At 38.2% G+C, this 25,057-nt stretch overlaps 1 protein-coding gene across 1 annotated transcript in view; it reads left to right on the forward strand.

Moving 5' to 3' along the window:
* Positions 1 to 25,057, forward strand: part of LOC126344762 (double-stranded RNA-binding protein Staufen homolog 2-like) — a 222,343-nt gene that overhangs the window by 187,242 nt on the left and 10,044 nt on the right. Inside the window, exons 14-16 of the mRNA XM_050002045.1 lie at positions 2,722 to 2,945; positions 12,613 to 12,711; positions 23,163 to 23,260. Coding sequence (XP_049858002.1) covers positions 2,722 to 2,945; positions 12,613 to 12,711; positions 23,163 to 23,260 — 421 coding nt within the window. The remainder of the gene's footprint in view (positions 1 to 2,721; positions 2,946 to 12,612; positions 12,712 to 23,162; positions 23,261 to 25,057) is intronic.

Raw genomic sequence — 25,057 nt, forward strand, 5'->3', positions numbered from 1 at the left:
CCTTGGTTTCCCTGTTTAGCCCGTCAGTATTCTTACCAGACAGAGCTACTCTTTGTCTTCATTTGTGGGCTCTGTTCTTGTCCTAGTACAATTATGAGATTAATTTTCATCTCATGTCGCAAAATGCGAATGTGGATGCTCTGTCATGGCTTCCCATAGACCTCGACCCCTCATTTGACCAGGAAGAAGTACTTTCTTATGAACTGGATACGGAGGCTATGCACATGGCAGGTGGTTTCCCCATCGCCAATTCCCATACTGTTTCCACTCTGGTGGTGGATCCGGTGCTCTTACATGTAGTACACACAACAGGTGTGGCCTCAAAGTCCACCAAGTCAGGCTTTAGACCAGCTTCAGAATTTTTATGCTTTGCGTCATTACCTTTCCCTGTTGGATAGCATTTATTTTTCTGTTGACAGAAGTTTACTCCTCATGTTGTGGTTTCAGCAGCTCTGCAGTGGGAGGGCTTCCACTTATAAAATCCTGGTCACTGGCGAATGTCACACAGAATTGTTGGTGTGCGCCATGTGTTTCGGCCAGACATTGATCGGGAGATGGAATCCCTTGTCACTGCCTACCGCAGCTGTTCGAGTGTTTTTGTCAGCAGGCAGCACTGCAAGCTATTTTTTCACAATGGTCAGCCCCTTCACATCCATGGGAAACAGTCCATATTGATTTTGCCCATCCTTTTTGAGACTCTTTCTGGTTATTGTCCATTGATGTTTTTTCTCATTATACATCTCTGAAGCAGACACAACTGTCAAGACCCTGTAAAAGATATTCTCCGTAGAAGGCTTGCCTTGCACCCTGGTTTCAAAAAAATCATGGTGCACTCTTTCAATGACTTACGTACACACAATGGCTTTTGCCATGTCATGGTGCCTGCCTTCCAACCACAGTTGGACAGAGAGGCTGAATCCCTTGCACGAAGTTCAAGATGCAGATGCACAACCACATAGATTTCCTAGCTTAACAGAATAACACCAGATGGGGCCAAGAGTCCCACCAAAGTCCTGCACAGCCTTCAGCTGTGGACACTGGTCACCCTCTTACTGGCACGCAGACTTCACTCAGTATCACTTGTTTCATTGATATTTGTACCCGATGCACGAGTATGGGTCAGGTGTTTTGAATGGTGCCCTCATTAGTTTCTGGCTGTCATCTGCCACCAGAACCAAATGTGTTCCAGGTTGGGCATTGGGCCACCCTCTCAGGCCATGGATGAGATACCTCAGTCTTCCTTGGTCCTGGCCATTGCCTTCTGTCCTTGTGGTTGGGGTTTTGTCAACACTGACATTTGGTTTCCTTTCTGCACATGATTGCACCGAGTTTGCTCTACCGTTCAATGGGTATGGAATCTGTGGCTTTCTCCAGTCCTCAATCATTGCTGCCCATACAGTCACCTCTTTTCATGGACTCTGACACCTAGATGGCACCTGTTGCTGGTCCTGTCCACCAGTTGCCCCAGGATCCACAAACAGTGTGCGGTTCATTCATGTGCTCTGGTCTGGGCAGACTAAGAACTTCTCGCACCTATGGCTGATGTGAGTGAGGTTACTATGGCAAGCATAGTGTGTGTTGTGGTGTGACCACAGCTACCCAAGGCGACCTGTAGGGGCAGCCAAATCATTGACCGCAGTCACTTGCTCTGTTATGCATGCGCAGTACGACTCCACTGGCACCAGACAGAGACAATGTCTTCATAAGAACACACGTAGGTCTCCAGGCTCTCGATTGTCAGATGTATTCTTTACTTGCAGTTACATCCAGTGCACTATTATTGTTGTCACAATTTGACCTAATAAACTTAACAGTTTTATGACCATGTGTTTCCTTTGGTTCCTAGTTGAACAATGTTTGTGTGGGTACTAGGCTGTTATGACGATTTTCAGTGTTACTTCCCTAAAGCTTGTTATTTTGTTGGTTTGTCGTACAGCTGTATTATCATTTTTGCTCAGTTCTGTTTTATCTTGTACCACAGTCAAAACTGTCCGTTCTGCTCTTATTTTGTCCATCATACATAAAAAGAACTCGAGGTTTTGAAAAATAAACTTCTTCCACTTTTCTTAAACAATATCCCCCCACACATAGTGTTTAGAGGGTTCAAAATTTTAAAATAAATAAGTTTCTGGTAAATAAAGCAAGTTTATTTTACTCCATTTTCACTACAATTTTTCTTTTGTTTTTGTTTGTTCATTTATTTTTAAACAAGACAGGAAAAGGATTAGAATTTAACATCCCATTGGTGATAAGGTCGTTATTGACGACACAAATTCCAAAGCATTAGAAATGAAAGCTGCCATGTACTTTTCACAGGAGCGATCCTGGCAATCATGAGAACTGATTTAGGAAAGCTTAGAACTGCATGGCTGAAAGAAGTATTTGCACTCTTGCCCTCCTGAATGTTTGTTTAACTGCACAATAACTTATCTGATGTTTGTTTAACTGTGCAATAACTTATCTGATTGGTGTGTTTCTGGAACAATCTACATAAATGTAATACTTATTTTGTTGGTGGTGTTAGTGTCAGACCGCCATATTATCTTCTCGATTTGATTTTCTTAGCAGATATTTTCTAGCAGAGTGACACTACATTGAAACTGAAGTTTCTTTATGAGCGTGACTCTCTCTTTTCAAAGTAATGCTATCTAACAGATTTCTGTGTTTCATGTGCTTGATTTACAGTTTTGCTTGAAAATAATGAAGTTGTAATCTTAACAGGTGTCAACATACAAACCACTGCAGCTATAGCAAAAGAATTGCTTATTGGTGGTAATTCACCGACTGCTGAGGCTCTGGCAAAATCAGCCCACTCTCATAAAAACGTGCAGACAACTTCTTTGAAACCACCAACACCACAAAGCCAAGGAGTCCGGCCGAAAGATCAGTTACTGTATCTTGCTCAACTGCTTGGCTTCCAAGTTCAGTTCAAAGATTTTCCAAAGGTAAAGAATTTTTAAGAGTTGTGTTGGATTTATTTTTTGCATTTATAATTCTAATTTTTCTCGATACTAGCCACTTGCTGTTACACTCAATACCAATGTCTAACACAAATATTAAAGTAGGTGCACACAACCAATTATTTGCCACACTACAATACACAATGTAGATTCTGCCACTACTGTGTGTGGAATATGTGAACCCAAGCCACCCATCATATAACAGAAGTGTTAACCAAGGATATGCCATAAAGAAGAAGATGTGTCATATGTTGCTGGTGCCATTCATTTGCACTCTGTGACTCAGATTGTTAGTTCAGGTTGTATATTTTTAAACTCCACATCTTTAATATTCACATTTTGAGACAACTTAATTGTTTTCAACATGTGCATTTGTATCAAAATCACCCAGTCAGAATACTGGTTATTGGTAATGTGATCATATCACTACAGTACCGAGTGAGGTGGCGCAGTGGTTAGCACACTGGACTCGCATTCGGGAGGACGACGGTTCAATCCCGTCTCCGGCCATCCTGATTTAGGTTTTCCGTGATTTCCCTAAATCGCTTCAGGCAAATGCTGGGATGGTTCCTTTGAAAGGGCACATCCAATTTCCTTCCCCATCCCTCCCTCACCCGAGCTTGCGCTCAGTCTCTAATGACCTCGTTGTCGACGGGACGTTAAACACTAATCTCCTCCTCCTCCATATCACTACAGTGGCATTTTTGGGTGTATTAAATTTCTTTTCGCAAAAGATCTTCAGTGAAATCTCATTAGCATATTTTTGAGAGGACTGCAGATTTGAACACCATAAGCAGGATAATGTACTGCCAAAAAATACTTAATTTTACAATTATTTGATTTTATTTTTCACAGTGAAAATGCAGAATTAATGGTCTCAAATGAGGTAACATGCAATTTCAAAATGTGTCATTTTGAGAACATGTTCAGAATATCAAACCAAGAATACAAATACAGCGACATTGGCTAACACAAATAATCAGATATGTACACTTCTTGCCATCAGTCAATTGGAATACAGAATAGACACTTGATGCTAGACTGTAACCTGTAACAACCAAAATACCTACCAAATATATTGAAAAAATACAAATACGTTAAAATTGCAATTTTTGTTTCACTGCTCAACACAAACTAACATTGTTCATTTAGTTTATTTCCAGTAGTGAAATCACTACAGGTAACTGAATAGACGTTGTCATTTCAAAATGCTGGTGTTACATCTTGTTAGGCTAATTAGATTATAATACAGTAAAGTACAGTGTCCATCCTTACGTTCATCACTTCTTCATAAACTTCAAAACTCAACTCATAACGCGAAACATGCATACATTGCTTGAATATGTTTGGTGTTGCAGGAACCAGCGAAGTTTCTGATTCATCTTCACTTTCTTCTTCTCTCTCTTCCCTCTGTTCCTGAGAGACTTCATTAGCTGTCATGGACTGACAGATGGCAACACCATAGCAAATAATCTATATGACTTGCAAAGTGGCTGACACTGAATAGCAGTGTCTCTCTGCACGTTTCCGCAGTCCGTGGACACGGACGTTCTATTCCCACCATTTTCGGCAGCAAAAGTTGCAGTGGCCAAACAGTGCCACCGATACTGCCAAATTTGAATTGCTAAACAGCGAGGGAGAGTATATGAGGAGTCATTTTAACATGCATTTAAAGCAGTTGGCTCTTGAGACTTTAAAAGTGGAACATACTATGCAGGAAAAAGTGGTAATGAGGGACATACTAATGAGATTCCACTGTGCTGCTTTAAAACTTTATAGACTGGCATCTTGGAAGAATATTGGGCCAAGAAAACCAGCCATTTATGCTGTCATGTAAAGTGTCGCTGTACATATATGTAGTTGATGTCTCTTCAGGAGTAATCAGTGTGTATACGAACTGGGAGATCCGGAAAAAACCCGGGAATTTTTCATTGTTTTAGTTTTCAGTTAAATTTTTGTAATTTTGACTCGTAAGAACCGTTACTCTAAGAAAGGATATTAGTGTATCCCACTACTGCTGAATAATAGTTTAACAATAAAACATAAACTAGAGGGAGAAAAGGAAAATAACTTAAATTGTAAAGGAAAAGTGCCATATACAACGACGACACACAGTCCTCATGCAAGCGTCTGCCAACAGCTAATGTGTCAAAGCCTTTAGGAAGACTATGCAATACTTCATAACAACAAATTCCCTCCAATGAGCATTAAGCCACAAATGTTTACATTTGATTTGTGTTAGCAGTTACGAGCAGGCTCATGCGCATGCACTGTTGTTGCGTTTGAGCAGTAGATTCTTTCGCTTCTCAGGAATGTGGCTGTTGGCTGTGCAAGCAGTCGCAGCAAGCAGCTAGATGCTACCGGGAAAAGGGGGCGCCAAATTCATATTCTCGAGGGAAAAAAAATTTATTTCACAAGGCGCCTAGCGATGTGCACGTTGATCTATTGATCATTTATATGATTTTGAAACACATCCCTGTTGGTTTTTTAATATTTTTGAATGTGTGCATAATTTAAGTGCTGTCTCTGTCAGAAGAATCCTCTTCGCATCTAGAAATAAACTTTCCACAGACAAAAGGGGATGGAGCTATACGAGCTGAGCAGAGTAAAGCCGAACTGATGAATGCCAATCGCTGTCGTATTATGTGGTTGATTGGGTTTCCGAATGATCAGCGTTGTTATAATTACTAGCAAAATCCATAGAGTCAGTCTACCAGAATGGAAATAAATGACTACAGGAATAACAAGGGAAAAAGATTATGTATTATCTACTCATTGTATCCAAGAAAATGCAATTTTGACAGAAAATTTTTGGCTAGATCACTACACTAGTAAGGACCAGTTCTACAGTCCCTGGCTAGCAGCCACTTAAGTTCTATTTTGGTAGTAATGCAGAAAACATTTTGTACGAATATGTAACAATGCCTAATGCAGAATAATCGCGGGGTAACTAAACTGATGATTCTGGCCAGGTTAGTTGTGTCTTTTAGCCGTTCTCCTTGTTCGGCGTCTGTCTTCGTCCCTTCACTGCTTGTGTTCCTGTTTCTATGCGTTTGGGCACTGATGACCACGCTGTTTAGTGCCCGTAAACCTCAAACACACTGGCCAGGTTAGTGAAGTTAATCGGTGAACAAATTTTGGCAGTGGCTGGAATAGCTACAGAATTGGTGATGAGAAGTTTGTTTGTTAGAACGAGGAAGGAGAAGAAACGGGGATATCACACAAATTATGGAAGAATAAGACAATTCCAAATTTATATAAAAATTTCGTAATACTACTTTTCGATCTCATGCTTGAGAAACTATTTCCTAACATAAAGCTTTTTGCTTGTAGTAGGCCTAATAGGAATTTGATATTGGTACTTTGTGAATTATATTTTGTCGTGTTATAAAAATGACTGTTTGTGCCCAAACAGTCTCGCTTATTTGGTGTGTGTTACAAAATTGCTGCAATATTAGAAAGGCCTATTTTGTTTTATCTAGCATATAGTTACAAAATAGACGTAATCAGATCGAGAAACCACACCAGTCTTGGGTATTATTTGTATTGACAGCTTTTTCAGTGTTAGGTAATGAAATTTCGATTTTTCATATAGCAAAACGTTTGACGAACTTTGGTGAGGTAATATATTCTTGCGCAGAAAGGAAAGCACGCCATGTAAAGGTGTAGCAAGTTTAGGAGAAAAAAATGCTAGGTGTTAAGGATTGAAAAAATGTGTACTTTCTTGCTTGTCTCTTGTCTATATTGGTTTTATATATCCTATATTTAATTTTAGGTCACACAAAACAGCAAGTTATTAGCTAACAGACAATAAAGAGTGCAAATTTTCTGAAGAGTTCTTGTTCTCTCAATTACAAATAATCCCATCCGCTATTAATGACGAGTTTTTAAAAAAATAAAATTAGAAAGAGGGGCCGACTGGGAGCAGGAGAGGCACCACACGACATTTCAATTTCCACTGTGCTGAATATAGTTTGATAGCATCGCTTACAAAGTATACACATTTCAATTCCACAGAGCGAAATACGGTGATGTGCAATAGAAGAATGATGTATGAAGAGGCATGGCACTGCACTTTGGCACACTTAAGACCAAATAACATGTCTTACATTTTCTCGAACACATATGTTTTATGTTTCAAACTTTTCAGAATGATGTGCCCTACAAGATGCACATATTTTTGAAAATTCGATTCGCAAATATCGTAGATCCGGGGCTGATGCGCAGAGCCTGAGTTATAATGGGTAGTGATTTTGCTGTTTCCCCTTCATTTACTCTCACGCAAATGAAAACAAAACGGATATCTGTGGCCGGGAGGTATCAAGTGAATTAAAATAAATTCACATAAGTATGGAAGGCTAAAATACATTATTAGTTTCAGATTTGATTTTATTTCCACCTTTCTGACAGTCGAGCATTAATTGCCTAGCAGAACAGTGAAGTTATTTTTGTCTGTTTGCTGAAGAAATTTGACTTTTATTAACCGTTTTTGCAGAGGCAGTCAATGTGTTTGAAACAAAGTTTTTAATTCCACAGTACTGTCTAGTTTCAACTGTTCTCGGCATTTCAAGTGCACATTTTCATCTTCTAGCATGTATGGCATTATGCCATAATGAAGAACCAAACATGATGTAATACAGTACGGGTGCTCCAAGAAAATTTACACCCCGAAAACCACACTGAATACTTTAATATCAGGTTGAAGTCTACTTCATTAGGAATCTGGACATGCGAATGTGTACTTTAAGTTTCAGCTTAAATGTGCACATTTTAGTGTGGTCCGTGAAATTCTGATGCTCTTGGAGTACCCTGTGGTGTCTTGCTGCTTTTACAACATGGTGTAAGATCTTTTAATGTTTTACATGTACGTACATACGGGCTTTCTACCTGATGTTAGCTGCACAAGCGCGGTGTCGCCTGTTACCTGGCGCTCTCTGGCAACTGCTGAAACAGACCTATTTCTAACAGCTCGTGGAAAAATATTGCGGATGCTGGTTTGAAAAGCGTTACTTTCAAAGTAAATATCCTTTAACGTAAGGTGGACTATGCGCGAGAATGTACCATGAATTTCTTAAATCAAAGAGCGTTCGACTCTCATTCAAAAATCAACTCTTTGATGAAGAGCCTTTTAGAAGAATTTCGAACCCCGAAGATCAGACATTTATGTCATTATTAAAAATTTTACTGGCATATTGGTGTGATATATCTTAAAGTGTAACACGCGCAAAAAATCTACATTATATGTGAAAGATTAGCTTCTCTTGCAGCTTATTAACCTTAGAGACCAATATTACAGTAGAGTGTTGATTATCCGAACGTCGGTCAACCGAACGACCACTTAACCGAACTGTGTACTCGCTCGCACCTGTTACTCTCCCACCCTACCGTCCATCATCTCCCTCACTCCCAAACCAAGTTTCCCACAGTAGTCACCGCACTGGGCCACCGCTTCTAATGAAGCTTCTAATGAAGCCTTCACAAGGCGCTGCTGACCGGCCAAGCCGCTAGTCGCCGTGTTTCAACAATCAGCACACTTCTGTCGGCTTGGCACTGGCAGTAGAAGTAGCGGCAGTATCAAAGCTGTTCACAGCAACAGCTGTGCCAGCTTAGAGTTGAGGTGTGCCGCTCCGCGCAGTTTGAAGGATTGCGCGCCCCAGGAAGAGCTTCTCACGGTGCAAACAGTCATCATCTGCTCTGTGTGTATTGTTCATGCAAAATGCGTATGTAATATGTATGTATTTTTGTTTAATGATTTGTGCCACATACTATATATCCCTACTGAAGTTGCCTTTGTATGTTACTTTGCAATACTAAAAGAGATGCCTGTTTTTATGGATAAATTTACTGTACAGTACTTCTTTTTGGCAAATAAACATGTACAGTTCGATTATCCGAACAAACCAGTTTTCCAAACCCCCAATTACTTCGGATAATCGATGCTCTACTGTATATGTGAAAGCTTTTCTTTTCTTGTAGGAACACTGTGTATTAATTTAAACCATTAACTTGTGTGTTACTGCTACTTAACAATGATGTTGCTATTGGATGACTACATCACACGTCCTATGCTCTAAATCTTCACTGTCATCAGTTGGCGAGATCACATGACATGAGCTATGACTGGCTTACAAAAGCGCATTGCAATCTCGATTTCAGTGATTTGGAAAGTAACATGCAGTGTTTGGTGGAATTCCAATGTATACTTTCGTAATACGAAAATACGTAGCGTACATGTTGCTGCACATCAAAGATATTTCCAAAATGTCTTTTTCCCTGAGTTTCGTTTTCCAAAGTGCCGAGTTTAATTTTCTAAAGTGCCAGGAAATTCTACGTCTGTGTCCAAAACCATAACCATTCAAAGGATTGATAAGTTTTGCAGTTCCGAGGGAAAATATACTGTCACTTACGACGGAAAAAGTGTGTTTTCACCCGGGAGAAAGTGCATTTTTAACCAGGAAATCCGTTAAATTTTTTTCCTTGTCCCCGTATACACCCTGAGTAATGCATGCCATAATAGGACAACACTTCAAATTTGTTTTTCATATCGTTTTTTGGTATATTACAAATTTTAAAATAATAATTGCAGAAAGTGTAATCATCCTACCAAGGAGTGTGAGATGAGTTATTGAGAAGTTTCTTCCTCTTGAGCTTCCAAAATTTCTTGCTCGCTCACCAAATGTGATGTATTTGTAGCAGAATTACAGCAAAGTGCGAAACCAACTGAGTACAGACACAAAATTACGTCAGTGTGGTCGTATTGGCTCAGCCATTCACGGCAACAGCTGTTATGTTCACTAATGTTTCTTTTGAAATAATTGTAGAAACTAATACAAAATGAGTCCAGTTTTTGAGTGATAGATCGAGAAAATCGCAGTCTGACTTACGCACAGGTGTGGTTGTTTTTAATACAACAGTTCTGGCCAGAACTAAGTATTTCCATTTTGCTGCAAATATTACTTAGTCTGCTGTTGTCAAAACAGCAACACCAGGATGATTTGCATTAATGGTTTTCAGTAATGAGTTTATTTTTCTTTCAGTTACTCACATTGTCTTTTTATATTTTTAGCCTCACTTAGTGGGTCTGTAAAAGTGTATTCTGTTCATTGAGTTTTGCCTGACTATCTTAGTTACAGATCCAAGTTTTGATATGACTTTACCTGATCTACAGTGCAGCCTATAAATACTTCTTGTAGCTAGCGTTAATTTTTAAAGAAAATGTTGTTTGCCAAGTTTCATGTGGGAGGCATTGAAATGTCACATTTGAAGAGAGAAATTGTGGTATTTTCTCATAATTTATTGTTAGTGCGCATTGTTGAAACCAGTATCTGTTTTTCCGTGTTCTAACATTTCATTGATCATGACACAGGAAAATATGAACATTTATGTACAAATAACAGACCAATAATGTGATTGAGATATGTTCCTTTGTCATATTCATCTTTCACAAGAGCTATCAAAAATAGCTTAAAACCCACTGTTGATTACATGGATGTCTTGAAACATCTGTAATATTTCTAAGAAAACTTTGTCTTTACAAAAATTAGCAATTATCATGCATAATTATTTAAAACGATTACAGCGTAAATCCAATGAAGCACATATTGAACAACTTTTTGAATGTTTTAGTGCTATAACAAGGAGCCACACATGTTGATTGGATTGAGTGACATAGTATTCAAGACTCAGTCCAAATCAGATGCATGATTGTTGCTGAATTATCCTCTTATCAAGCCTTCACTCTTCATTTTGATAAATAAGGCTAGTAATATCACGATAAGCAAGAAATCCGATTGGAATTTGTGCGGCACAAGTTGTCAATTGTTACTACGTATTCATTCCACTAATAAGTTGAACTTTTGTAGCAACAAGACATGAGAATGTAAGGAAAAAACATTAAAAAGTCTGAAAAGTGACCACAGAAATATAAGTTCATATTAATAATGTTGGGAGCCATCTTACATCTCATCCCACTTTGTAAATAATTGCATGGAATTTATATAAATGATGAGATGGCAGTACTTAGTACTACAGAATGATGGTGATGCGAGGGATATAGTATCTTATCATAGGCAGACCTCCTGTGAAAGCAGTCATATTGTATACCAGCACTGCTGTAACTTTTACACAGCATTTTATGGCAGTGTAACAGCCGATCAGCTTTTCATTCGACAGCACGGTCACAGTCGAACTGTGGCCAAAATCACACTTGACCGCATAGGAGTGGAACGCATTACTGAGCACAACATGGTTGATTTTATTGGGCGCTTTGTGCAACTTGTGCCATTGGGAGTCTTCCACCCAACACTACTTTCTCTGACTTATGTAAATAGGGATTCGCTATATGAGGGAATTGTTTGTCAATAACTGTAAAACGGTCTTTGTTCCTTTTAGAGGAAGGCATGGGTTTACACAATACTTACCACAAAGCTTCTGACTCACCGATGTGATACATTCATAAGCAGGAGATGTCATCAAATACATTCAGAGATAGAGTGGGCAGACTCAGAAGTGCCTTGGCAAAAACATTGTTCTGCAACATATTAAATGTGTTCAAAATTCTAGAAGAAATCAAACTTCAGATTTCTACTTTACCATCATATCGCTTCCTGAAGAAGTATTGAAAAATTAAAAAAGGCAAGGTAAAGCACAACAGAGGAAGTAACACAAAATGTTATGTGTATTACTTTTCTGCCAATACGAGTGAAATCCAGGTATTGTGTGTGTGTGTGTGTGTGTGTGTGTGTGTGTGTGTGTGTGTGTGTGTGTGTGTGTTGGTAGTACAAGTATCATAGTATGTTTTTATTCAGCCGAAAGATGTAAGAGAAATATTGTTGTGCATTTACAAACCAGAGAAACAACCAACATAGGTCCTGCATCACTCGTCTTCTTCTTCTTCTCCTCTCTCCCTCTTCCTCCCCCTCCCCCTCCCCCTCTTCCTCTTCCTCTTCCTCTCTCTTCTTTTATAGCATAATCTCTGCAGCACAAGAGTTATGTTGCACATCTACAACATGTTAATGCCTGACTCATTCTCAATTTTGTCATTGGTGTGCAGTTAACATGTATGTGGTGCAGTTATATGTTGACAGGTAGTTTGGCAGTAATCTGTCAAATCAGAAAACCTCCTTTATGCCTGTGATGTACATAATATTTTATAATAATATACATTTGCACCATTTTATCAGTTTCCATTTGTCAGATACTGTTTGACTGCCTGTGTTGTCCACTTGTTAGTTTTTTGGCCCTTTCATTTTGACCAGTGGTTCCTCAGCCTGTTGGTGGCAGTTGAGGAGCTGGTAAATAAATTAACAGCAGCATTGGCAGATACTCCACATAAGGAATGCTAACTGAAAGATCTTTTTCACTCATTGACATTTTCCACTGAACCACTTCCCTATTGCAGCTCATGATTTCTAAGGTCCCATTCTCAGATTGAAGGAAATTTAAACATATTTGACATGGTATATTAATCATTTTGAAAAAACATACTGTTCTAGTGTGTAGTTAATATGTTACCCCGAGAATATGTTTCTGTAGCATTGTGGCATTGTAGTGACAGAATAGTTCATATACACCTATTATATTCTCACCCATGTCATCTTTTGTGAGACTGATTACTTAACTTGTGCTTGAAGTTATGTGTGCATTGTTCCAGGGAAACCATAGTGAGTTTTTGAGCCTAGTATCATTATCAACTGATCCCCCTCAAGTTTGTCACGGTGCTGGGTCAACAACAGATGCATCTCAAGACCAGGTTAGCTATTAATAATTTGCTAGCAAAAGAAATTCGAGATAAATTTAGTATTTTATCCAAGTATCACCTTTTAAGATCATCAGTTTTGAACAAATGAGATACTGTTAACATGTTAGTATATGTAAATGTGTGCAGCCATTGTTCTTCTGTTGCTATTTCAGTAGTATTTATCACATAGAAAATGCAATTTTTCTTTATATACCACAATCTTTAACCTGTAAATTATTTTGTTAAAACCAATAATGTATATGTACACACTGAGTATGTTTGTTTATACTTTGCCTTTAGTTTGGATATAAATGGTAGTTACAGGTATAACAAAGAAACCACTATCATTAAGGCAGTAAATGTGTTAACAGTTACCTAAATAACAGAAAAATTAGCCAACAATAATTGAAACCACAATAAAAAATGTAAATAAAGTATTAAACTGAATATTGTGTGCATCTTTAAATGCAATTAATGTGCTGTCAAATGAAAAAGTAGAGGCAGAAAGTGTTGAAGCCACAGAAATGACATTGAAGCTTTTCTATTAATTGCTGAACCACATATTGATTGGATTTGTATAATCATTTCCTGATAAATCATGAAATAAAATTGTGGTTAGAAAACCCAACAATTACAGTAACAAAAAGCAACTTTACATTGTATCTTTCCGTGAATGTCAGATACATATAATAGTACTGTACATTTCCTGCCTTGTGTTTAGTGGTGACTGATCTTAAACGGCCCCTAGATGGTTAGTAATACTGTGCAGTTTGACGTTCTCCCTAGACTGCCCAGTAATGTTGTGCACTAATGCTGTGGTTCAGAATGTTGAGTGATAAAGAAGTTTCTGCTGTGATAATTACTCTACTTGATTGAAATCAGGAAAAAAAGATGGTTGAAAAATTGGGTCAAGCAGCTTCAAAGATCACTTACGAAAACTTAAGCGAGAGGGGAGGGAGGGACTTTTTATGTGTTGATGGTCTAGCATATGATACATTACTGGAAACTGTTCTCCCAATACACTGTCTGTCAGTCCCCACACCCCCACCCCCAGCAAAATTTTTGCAGAAGCCCATATCACCACCACAAAAAACCAAAATAGTTCAAATTAGAACGCAGTTTCACCAAGTTTGCACTTACCCATAACACTACAATACTATGCTAATGACAATTTTTTTGAAGACTCGCAATTTACAAGCACAGTTTCACCTTACAGCATTTGAGACATAGTTATGGAAACATGTCTTTGAATAATACATGCAGAAGAGGATTATATTCAGGTAGTTTACTCTAGATATAAAGACAAGTCAGTTTTAACATCTTTACCAAAAATTTCAAAAAATACTTCACTGATTTAGTTCAAATTTTTGCACAGTACTCTTAGTAAACATTAGGACAGGCATAAGGTGCAGATTTTTAAATATATATGTTATACAAATATGTATTTACTGTATAAATGGAAAACATTTTTATCAAAAATCTCAACAATTTCTTGCCTAGTGTGCTTGAAATTTTTTCACGTTAGTCTTAATAAAACTTGAGGCAGATGTAGGGTACAACTTTTTTTAATAATTTTTGGTACCCAAATATATATTTAATATCTATACTACTATACAAAGACAAGTCGAAGTTTAACATTATTACCAAAAATCTTGAAAAGTTCTTGACTGATTTATGTCAGATTCTAACACAATACTGTAATAAATGATTGGACAGACATAGGTTACAATCTTTTAAATATATATGGTCTGTAAACATGTATGTACTATATAAAGGGGAAATGATATTAGCAAAAATCTTGCAAAGTTCTTGAATGATTAAGTTTAAAATTTTATATGGTAATGTAATAAACTTTTCGACAGGCATAAGTTACATTTTTAAGTATATATGGTATATAAATGTGTATATATTACAAAGAGGACACAGTGCTAGCAAAAATCTTCAAAAGTTCTTTACCAGTTCCCTTCAAATTTTCACACAATACTATAATAAACATTTGGACGGACATAGGCTACCTATTTTTTGATGTACATATAATAAGTATAGAGTAAATAGTTCAGCAAGAATCTTGAAAAGGTGTTGACCGATTTATTTAAAATTTGTAAACAACATTCTATTAAGTTTTTGGATGAACATATATTACAAAGAGGACACAGCTTACCCTTCTGCTTTTTCCCCTCCTGCAAAATGTACATAACACCACAGATAATACCCTCTCCATGCACCCTTTTTTTTCTGTTTCGCAGTCAGTTTTAACTACCATAGCAGAGCATGTAAACCACAAACATAATCAGTTATTGGGCCCTACAGTCTGGAACGGCGCAACCGCTACGGTCGCAGGTTCGAATCCTGTCTTGGACATGGATGTGTATGATGTCCTTAGGTTAGTTAGGTTTAAGTAGTTCTAAGTTCTAGGGGACTGATGACCTCAGCAGTTAAGTCCCATAGTGCTCAGAGTCATTTGAACCATTTTAATCAGTTATTGACAATATGATGTAAACATATATTAAAAACAAAGATTCCAAGACTTACTAAGCGGGAAAGCGCCGGCAGACAGGCACAATGAACAAAACACACACACACACACACACACACACACACACACACACACACACACACACACACAGAATTACTAGCTTTCGCAACCGGTGGTTGCTTCTTCAGGAAAGATGGAAGGAGAGGGAAAGACGAAAGGATGTGGGTTTTAAGGGAGAGGGTAAGGAGTCATTCCAATCCCGGGAGCGGAAAGACTTCCCTTAGGGGGAAAAAAGGACAGGTGTACACTCGCGCACACACACACATGAATTAATTTCAATGGATTTCGGAATCTCAACAAAAATAAATAGACAAACTCATCAAAATTAATATTATGGAAAACCTGATTAATTATGACTCTGAGTACTGCCTCAGTGAACTGTGCAATCCGGCCCAGTGCACTGGATTGGAAGTGCAGAGGTCAAAACAAGAAAATGAATAGAGTAATACTGGGGTGCCAGACGAAATGACAGCAAGCCAAGAACAGCACCGCAATGAGATAAAGTACACAAAAACTGGGTCACCGATTTGTGCATAGGATAGGGGAGTGCTCGCAGATATAAAAGGAACTGTTCACAGGTATAAAAATAAAAAGAACTGCTTACGCCTCTCGCCATCAGTCTTATGGTTACAACTCAATCTGTTGAAATGTTGTGCATGCCTGCTATGATGATCTAACTGGCCTTCTGAAAATTTTGAGGCAGTTGTTCTACTTAAAGAGAACCATGTTGTGCAGTAGAAAATCTGGTGCATTAAAAATAATCATGATTCCATGCACTTATTATGGTGTTACAATAAAGACAGGGATGCTTAGTCTCCCTAGAATCACACTTTTAATAAAATGTGATACTGTAAATGATTTAATTCAGAGAGAAATATCTGTTAGTTGTTGTTGTTGTTCACCCCCCCCCCCCCTCACCCTTGTGCCCGGACTTCATGTTGCATCACCTGATGAAGAATGAGTAGGGATAGCTTACAGTGAACTAATCTAATAAACTTCACCACTATTCCCCCAATGCCAGAAAGTAGTTGGCCGTAACAGCAAATTTGCTGGTTTTTTCCTACTTAAAAGGAAAATACAAAGGACTTAGTAGTATGTGTTCTTTCAAGGTATTTCATTCCTAAAAGTTGATCTAACAAATCACTTAGAGGCTAAGTCTCTTGACTGTGGAAGGAAATACATACTTTCTATACTTTCTTTTCCTTTGTTTACTATGAAGCAAGTAACTACACAGATTTGTAGTTTCTTCTAAATTTCATAATTAACATAATCCCAAAGTACAAACTTTGCATTTCTGTCCATACATACATACATTGATAGAAATTCTGAATTTATTAACGCAGTTACATTATTTTAGTTCAGGGTAACTTCGCCTGAATGCATAATGGCAACACATTCGTGTTCAAATGTGGAGCGAGTCACCATGCCTACTACTGATTCTCTGTCTCAGTATAAGCGATTTTTGCTCCTTGAAATTGTAAAAGCTTATTTGTTGTCTCCTCATGTCCCACCTACTATTTTAACTCATATTCAGTTTCAGATAGAGAGCAAAGGTATTCGGGAATTTTATTATCTTACTAGGGATTTCCAGTGGGAAAACTTTCTATTACACAACAGTTGCAGAGTAGAAAAGGTACTATAATACCTTTTGCAGAAATATTTCGACATTTGACATCTGTTGAATAAATAAACCATAATTTGATAATGCAAGACACTATTGTCACTTTTTATGGGGGATGGGGTGATTTGGCCTCCCTCTGTATTACATTTTGAAAATTACAAGAATTGCTGTTAGGGCAGACTACTAAGCACTTATCTTAACACTGGTTGCAGTATTGATTATTCACAGAGTGCCTGTATCGCGACTACACCATGAGCAAAAACAGTGCGAGGTTTTTTTTTTTTTTTTTTTTTTTTTTTTTTTTTTTTTTTTTTTTTTTTTTTTGTCTGCATCCGAGGTGCCATACTCCAGAACGAGCAGTGGGAGAATGTGTGACATCATTAAACAGTTCGGAAGTTGAGGCTTTGAGATTGATGACTCTGTTGTGAAGTGCAGTACTTTTAACATCTCTGTCTTGATTCATGAAAAGCACCAATGAAATCATATTCAGTGGTGTGTTGTAATTGGAAAGCACTCTTAAGAATTTTTTATGACATAGGGCTGGTATTTGCAGCATTGCCTTTATGAGTAAACACTCCCATTACACAATTGTATCTGGAGAAGTATACTGGAAAGTCTGTTTGATGGTACTATTTGAAAAAGTCTGTACCTTAAGTCTCTACATGAAGACCAAATGTAAAAAGTCAGATGAACAATAGCCAATGGTGCAAGCCTGTTTCAGTCTTAATGAAACCACTGACTGACAGAACAGACATGTATTGAGTTTTTAGCAGTTCCCCTGAATGGACTTTAAGTGAATCCCATGCTTCTGTTAACTTGCTTTTTAGAAAATGCAGACAACGCCACTATGGCACAAAGTTTCAATAATGCATGTTTGTGTTGTTGCGTGATAGTGTAAAATATAATTGAGTATGAATGAAGCTTCTGTCCCCATCACTAGATTGTGCTCTTCAATGAAAGCTGCAGTGTTTATCTGTAATAATTGTTTGAAAGGCTAAGGAACTATAAGGTAAACAATAGCTGTATGATGAACCTAGACACTCCTTCCTGTGATGGGGACAACCAAATGAAAACAATCGATTTAGGTGGTTGTAATTTGCATTCCAGAGGATGATTGTTCAAACCCACATCCAACTATCCTGATTTAGGTTTTCAGCGAGTCCTCCAAGTCACTTCAGGCAAATGCTGGGAGCTTTCTGTGAAAGGCACAGCTGATTTCCTCCCCTATCCTTCCTGAAGCCAAGCTTGTGCTCTGTCTGCAATGACCTCATTGTCAATGGGACATTAAACATTAATCTCCTCCTCCTCCTCCTCCTCCGCCGCCGCCTCCTCCTTGGTTGTAATTTTACTTATCGGCTGGACTGTTCATTCACTCTCTTGAGTGAAACCCATGTGCAGCTTGACCAAATTATTAATTCTTTCTTTTCAAATGAAACTAGTGTAGCTTTTCTGTTGGTTGAACCATGTATTCATTCTTTCAACTGAAACCACTCTAGTGTTTTGGTTGACTGAGCTATCTATTCACTTGTCATTGTTAAAAACTGATCAATATATTGCTGATGGTTAAGTTCTTCCAGAGGCAATGCATGTGTCACTAATTAAGTAGCTGTATCATTGGAGAAGTATGAAATTGAGCACGAAAGTTCATTTAGTTGTCTGGGAAGACGAAAGTAATATACCAAATTTTAATGATTGACTGCATTCCATTTTACTGAAAGCTGGGATGATGTCCACAAATTAAAAATCATTTGAATGTAGTCCTTAAACACTCAACCATAACTTGCTTGGGGGATAAATACATTGTGCAGATATTTTTATTACTGGCTACCTTCTTACAAATGCATACAAACATGTTTATATTTTACAGCCTTTCAAACATAGAATAGTACACTCTAAGAAAGAAGAAAGAAAGACACGCCATGAAGGAACTATCCGAATTGGTCTGAGATTTGTAGATGTGATGTACAGGTAAAGACAAACAAATGATTACAGCTTCAAGAAAGTCGTATATTTATTCAAGAGAAATAGCCTCACAATCTCAGCAAGTCAATAACACATTGGTCCACCTCTGGCCCTTATGCAAGCAATTACATGGTTTGACATTAATTGATAGAGTTTTTAATGTCCTCCTAACAGATATCGCGCCAAATTCTGCCCATTGGTGTGCTAGATAATCAAAATTGCAAGCTAATTGGATGGCCCTGACCATAATGCTCCAAAGGTTGTCAATCGGGGAGAGATCCGGCAACCCTGCTGGCCATGGTAGGATTTGGCAGGCACAAAGACAAGCAGTAGAAATTCTTGCTGTGTGCGGGTGGGCATTGTCTTGCTGAAATGTTACCCCAGGATGGCTTGCTCCGAAGGGCAACAAAACTCGGTGTAAAATATAGCTGATCTAACACCATGCTATAAGGGTACCATGAATGGCAACTGAAGGGGACCTGCTATGAAGTTAAATGGCACCTCAGAGAACCACTCCTGACTATCGAGCTGTATGGCAGGCGACAGTCTCGTTGGTATCCCATCACTGTTTGGGGCATCTTCAATCACATTTTCACTGGTCACTGGGGCTCAATTCAAAGCAGGACTCATCACTGACAACAGTTCGCCTCCAGTCACTGAGATTCTAGGCCGAATGTGCCTACATCACTGCTAACTGGTTTGTTGGTATAATGAGGTCAATGGTAGTCAGTGCAAAGGGCGTTGTGAGCACAGCTTCCTTTCTGTGAGCCACCTATTAATAGTCATTGTGGTCAATGAAGAACCACTTGCACATCAATCAATAATAATGATGAATACGGAGCTCTGAATACCACTCCGATGATAGCTCAGTCCTGGCAAAACACCTTCATGCTGGAAGCTGTAGTGGCAACTGAAGGCATTTAGGAACATAAACAGAAGTCTGCATTTGACAGAGGAATTGTAGTTGGGCTCAAATCCAGTCTTCGTGTTTGTTTACTCCTTCCTTCCTGATGCTGTATTCAACCATGATTAATCCATTCCTGCCAACATTGTCGAATAGCGGCACACAAGTGATGCCTCAAGATAAATCGGCAGAATCCTGGGGAAACACAATGTGAAATGTGTATTCTGACCCCCTACAAAAACTTTGACTCCACTGGGCTCAGTGAAAGATGACCTAGGCCTTTGAAAACCAGGCGTTTATCAAATTCCCTGTCAATGCGGAAAATCATACATGGGGGAGACAGTCCGCACTGTAGAAGAGAGGTGCTGCGAACACAAGCGCCATACTGAATTATGCCAGGCCACTAAATCAGCCGTGGTTGTCCATTGTACAAAGACTGGCCATACTATGGACTATGAAAAAACAAAAATACTCTGTCAATCCTCCTCCTTCCGGGAGTGCGTTACTAAAGAGGCCATCGAAATCCGACAACAGGATGATCTAATTAATAAAGACAGTGGCCTTCAACGTACTCAGGCTTAGAACCCTGCACTCAGCCTGGAGAGAAAAATGTGGTCCCAGAGATCGAGGACCGCCCCCCGACGGCAACAGCAGGGAGACTGCAGACCCCAGTTCAGACCCAGGCGCCACCTCCAGTAGCTGCCGCGCCGGCCATACCAAAGACACAAGGAGAGGAACGGTGGAGGGGGTAACGGCTAGTATATATAGGGCGCCAAGAGGAACAACACAGCATTCGTCAAGAACCACTTGAAGATGGCAGCTTGTACGTCTGCCGAAATATTGTGGAGAAATTACAACGCTACCCAGTCCGATACCCAAGAACTGTTCAAATTGGAAATAAGCCGGAAAACTTCAGATCGCACTTGTGTATGTTGATGTAGAATATTCCTTTTCTGTTTACTAATATTTGATGAGTCATCGCAGATGCATTCTCAAGTTTTTGGCAGTTTCAGATTTAATTATTCATGTAGCCATTCCATAATAATTTTTTGCGTGTGGAATTGTAAATATCACTCCATATTTTCACCTTTTATGCCACAATTTTGCACTAAAAGATCCTAAGCCATGTGATGACACAGATATGTGACAGAATACAGAAGATCAGAATTAGTTATTAAAGATTAACTTCAAATGTTCAGAAAAAAGACAGCCATTAAGTTACATTGGAACCACAAAATTGAAGCTGTGAGCATCGTGTTTAGTGACCTTAGTAGTAACTAATCATAGATGATGACTTTGCCTGAAATGTGCATTAATATGCTGTAGTGGTCCATTTAGCTATATGTGAGTGAGGAAGGGAGAATGTACATTTGGAACCCAGCATTGTATCATAGTGAATCATGGACTGCGGGAAAATTGGAACAGAAGAGAATCAAAGCATTTGAGATCTGGTGCTACAGAAGAATGTTGAAAATTAGCTGAACTGTTAATGAGTAATTCAGGAGGTTCTCCACAGAATCACCAAAGAGATGAACATGTGGAAAACACTGAGAAGATGAGGGGGCAGAATAATAGGATATATATTAAGACATGAGGGGAGAACTTCCGTGGTACTAGAGGAAGCTGTAGATGGTAAAAACTGTAGAGGGAGATAAGAGACTGAAATAAGTTCAACAAATACTTGAGGATGTAGTTTGAAAGTGCTAGTCTGAGATGAAGAGGTTAGCACCGGAGAGGGCTTTGTGGTGGTCTGCATCAGAGCAGTGATGAATGATGACAAAAAAAAACACTGTTGTATTTTAAAAAAGAGAGAAGAAGCAACAGACAGTGATAGTTTGATTCAAATAACTTTGTGGTTGACAGACTGCAGGGACGGCAAACAGTGTTGCCATTGTGCAGCCAGCCAAACCAGATGGAGACTGCAAGTACCTGCTAAACAGGAAAATCAGCAAGTACATGGTGCTCGAGAAAGTAATACAATGGCCTGACAGCTGGCCCATACAACTTGACTCACTGAAAAGTCTGTTATAAATTGATTCTAATCAGTGTATACCTGTTTTGGTTATTTCAACTCCCCAAAGTATTTATAAAATGTTTGTTACTGTTATAAGAAGCTGTTAAGTGATTACTAGATCAAGCAAAAGAAATACTATGAAATTAGATAAACAGACCACGACTGTAAACATTGGTAAGGGACAGTCAATTTGAAACATAGTTTTTACATGTAAAACAAGTACATGATGTGTTACATTTACATTAGTTGATAATTTCATGATAAATCAAGAAATGGCACTTGTATCTCTAATTTTATAATCCCACTAATTGCGTCTTTGTCAGGATGTTTTGATGTAAACAGTGATAAGTGCCAAAAATATGGCTGGCAATAGTAGTGGACACACATGCTTTTCAGGGATGATTTGTACAATTATGAGGATTAAGTGAATAAATGTGACTTAGTTAAAGCCTCTTTATGTGTACCTGAACTTGAATAAACTTCAAAAGTTGTTGCTAATCTGTTAAACATTAATAGCTGTTTTAGCAAGTAAACTATGTTAACTTACGTCCTGCATCCCACACCATAGTTTGTGACAGTGTGATGATGGAAATGTTAAGGGTCATCATTAAAACTGGTCACATGCTGTATTCAGTGACAATAAAACTAATTTTATCTTTGATCATAGATTAATTTTTGAGGTTATGCAGTATTATTACAAAATTGGTAATGCAGATCTTAATATCATAAACTGAAAAATTTGGATGTTTTAGATATGTGATTTTGAGAGGTTTCATGCTGTTTCGTTAGACCACCCAGCAAGTAAACAGTGGTAAGTCAGTGCTTACCCTTGCTAAGTGCATTCAGTGTACATGTAAACAAAAACAGAAATATTTGAAAACAGTGATGAATCTGAATTAAAAAATCACAGTGGATGTATTTCAAATATCTACTTTATGAGATTTATTGAAACTTTAGTGCATAGTTTCTCAAAGCAGCCAACTTTTTCCTTACCATTGTTTACAGCCAAGGCCTTCATGCCATTAAATATGTGCAATATAGTTTATTCATGAGCATGATGTAGGGTTTTAGAAATAAAGAAGCTTCTTTGTCAGGCATGTTCTTGTGTCACACCATGTGTGTGTTAGGCGTGGTTCACATCATCACTTGATAATATTTGGCAAACAGAATCTCTCATTTCACTTCCAGAAATTCATTTTGTGTTATGATGAAGATAATGATCGTCATTGTCATCGTCATCTATTGTGAACTGAAATATTTCAGCACATATGCCTTAAGATGTGCACTATTGTTATAGTGGAATGATTGTGCTACTGCAATTTTTATAGTGTGTGTGACTAAATTTGAAAAAAGTAAACATCTACTTTCTTGTAGCGCAACACAAGCATTAGAAAAACAAATACAGATACCTTCTCTAAAATTACAGGCAGCACTAACAGCACTGCGAGCCTTATCAGAGATGGGTCTGGATTCTGTTTCTTCATCTGGTGGCACTGTAAAAAAGGAGCAAAGTCAGGGAGATGGGTAAGCATTCTCAAGAAACATTGTATATGGTGAGTGATGCTTAATGAACACTTATCAATTTGAATTTGAAATGTATTGTTATGCTTAGTTTTCATTTCGAAAAATAAAAACCTGGCATAATTTGATGGTTGTGAATGACCCCCATCCTCTACTAAAATCATATTGCATCTTCATGCTTGGTGACCATTAATTAAATGAAAGACAGTTGTTACTTGAATAAATGCTTCATGGAGTTCTTGCCGCATCAGATATGTCAGTATCGAACTTTTAACATCCTCCACCTTCTTCAGGTGATATTTCATTGGGTCATTTGATGCTTTGGTTGGCTGAGTAATATCAAGGAGATGTCACAGTCTTGGAACTTCCATATACAGAAATTATGTTGATGTATTCGACTGAAGAATATTGGCAGCGATGCCAATTTCATTAGATAGTGGATGATTCAGCTGATTTCTCTGTTGCCTGTCAGCATCAAGTGTTCATCTCCATGCAGCACCAAGAGTGTAGCCACTGTCCAGCTAAAGTTATTACAATTCCTGATTTCAACAGCTTCTTTAATGACAGAATCCCATTAGGTAGACAAATGGAATGACATTTCAGTTTCATAAAATTGATTATATATTTGTTCATGAGACTGTGTTTGCAGGAAAAGATTTGTTGAAATCACTACATTTAATAAGATATTGGTGCTCTGTGCAGCTTTCTGAAACCATTCATATTGTCTCACCAATGTAACTGCTACCACATTCACAAGGTATTTATAAATTCCAAGAACACCAAGATCAAGGCTGTCTGTTAGTGGGTGCTCCATTTCTCTAATTTTCTTGAGTGGTTGACAAATGAGCTCAATACCGTGTCTACCCAAGGCTGTGTCTGTTTTATTTGTTATATCTTCTAAGACAGGATGGAATGCTATTAGCTGATTGCTTTGTAATGATTATCTCTGAGTTTTTATTTTTTAGGTTGCTAACTTAATGTATTAAAAACAAAGATTCCAAGACTTACCAAGCAGGAAAGCACCGGTAGATAGGCCTAATAAATAAAACACACAAACACACACACAGAATTTCTAGCTTTCGCAACCGACATACATATGTGCGGATGGATATGTGTGTGTGTGCGAGTGTACACCTGTCCTTTTTCCCCCCTAAGGTAAGTCTTTCCGCTCCCGGGATTGGAATGACTCCTTACCCTCTCCCTTAAAACCCACATCCTTTCGTCTTTCCCTCTCCTTCCCTCTTTCCTGAAGAAGCAACCGTCGGTTGCGAAAGCTAGAAATTCTGTGTGTGTGTTTGTGTGTTTTATTTATTCTGCCTATCTACCGGCACTTTCCCGCTTCGTAAGTCTTGGAATCTTTGTTTTTAATATATTTTTCCCATGTGGAAGTTTCTTTCTATTTTATTTATAACTTAATGTATTGATTGTTATAGCTGTTCTTTCAGAATAATTGCTTTAGGTAACTGATCTTGGAATCTAGGTGTTCCTTGTCACAGAAGGTTTTAGTTCTATGTATTAAAGTATTTAAAAACACATTCTTGTGGGCTAGATGATGAAAGATTTGTGCATTGAGATACAAGTCAGTTTGTGTTTCTTTCCAATAAACATGATAACCTAGCCACTAATCTGAGTTTTGTTCAGGTAGGACATAAAAATAATAGTTACTTTCCTTCACTCTCCATCTTCGGTGAACTTGATATTAGGTTGTATACAATTCATATGATCAGTGAACAGGTGAAGAGTTTTGATTCCATGTAGCTGGATCATAAAGGTGTCATAAATATAGGGAAAGAAACACTG

Source organism: Schistocerca gregaria, chromosome 1 (assembly GCF_023897955.1).
Source record: "Schistocerca gregaria isolate iqSchGreg1 chromosome 1, iqSchGreg1.2, whole genome shotgun sequence".
NCBI lineage: Eukaryota > Metazoa > Arthropoda > Insecta > Orthoptera > Acrididae > Schistocerca > Schistocerca gregaria.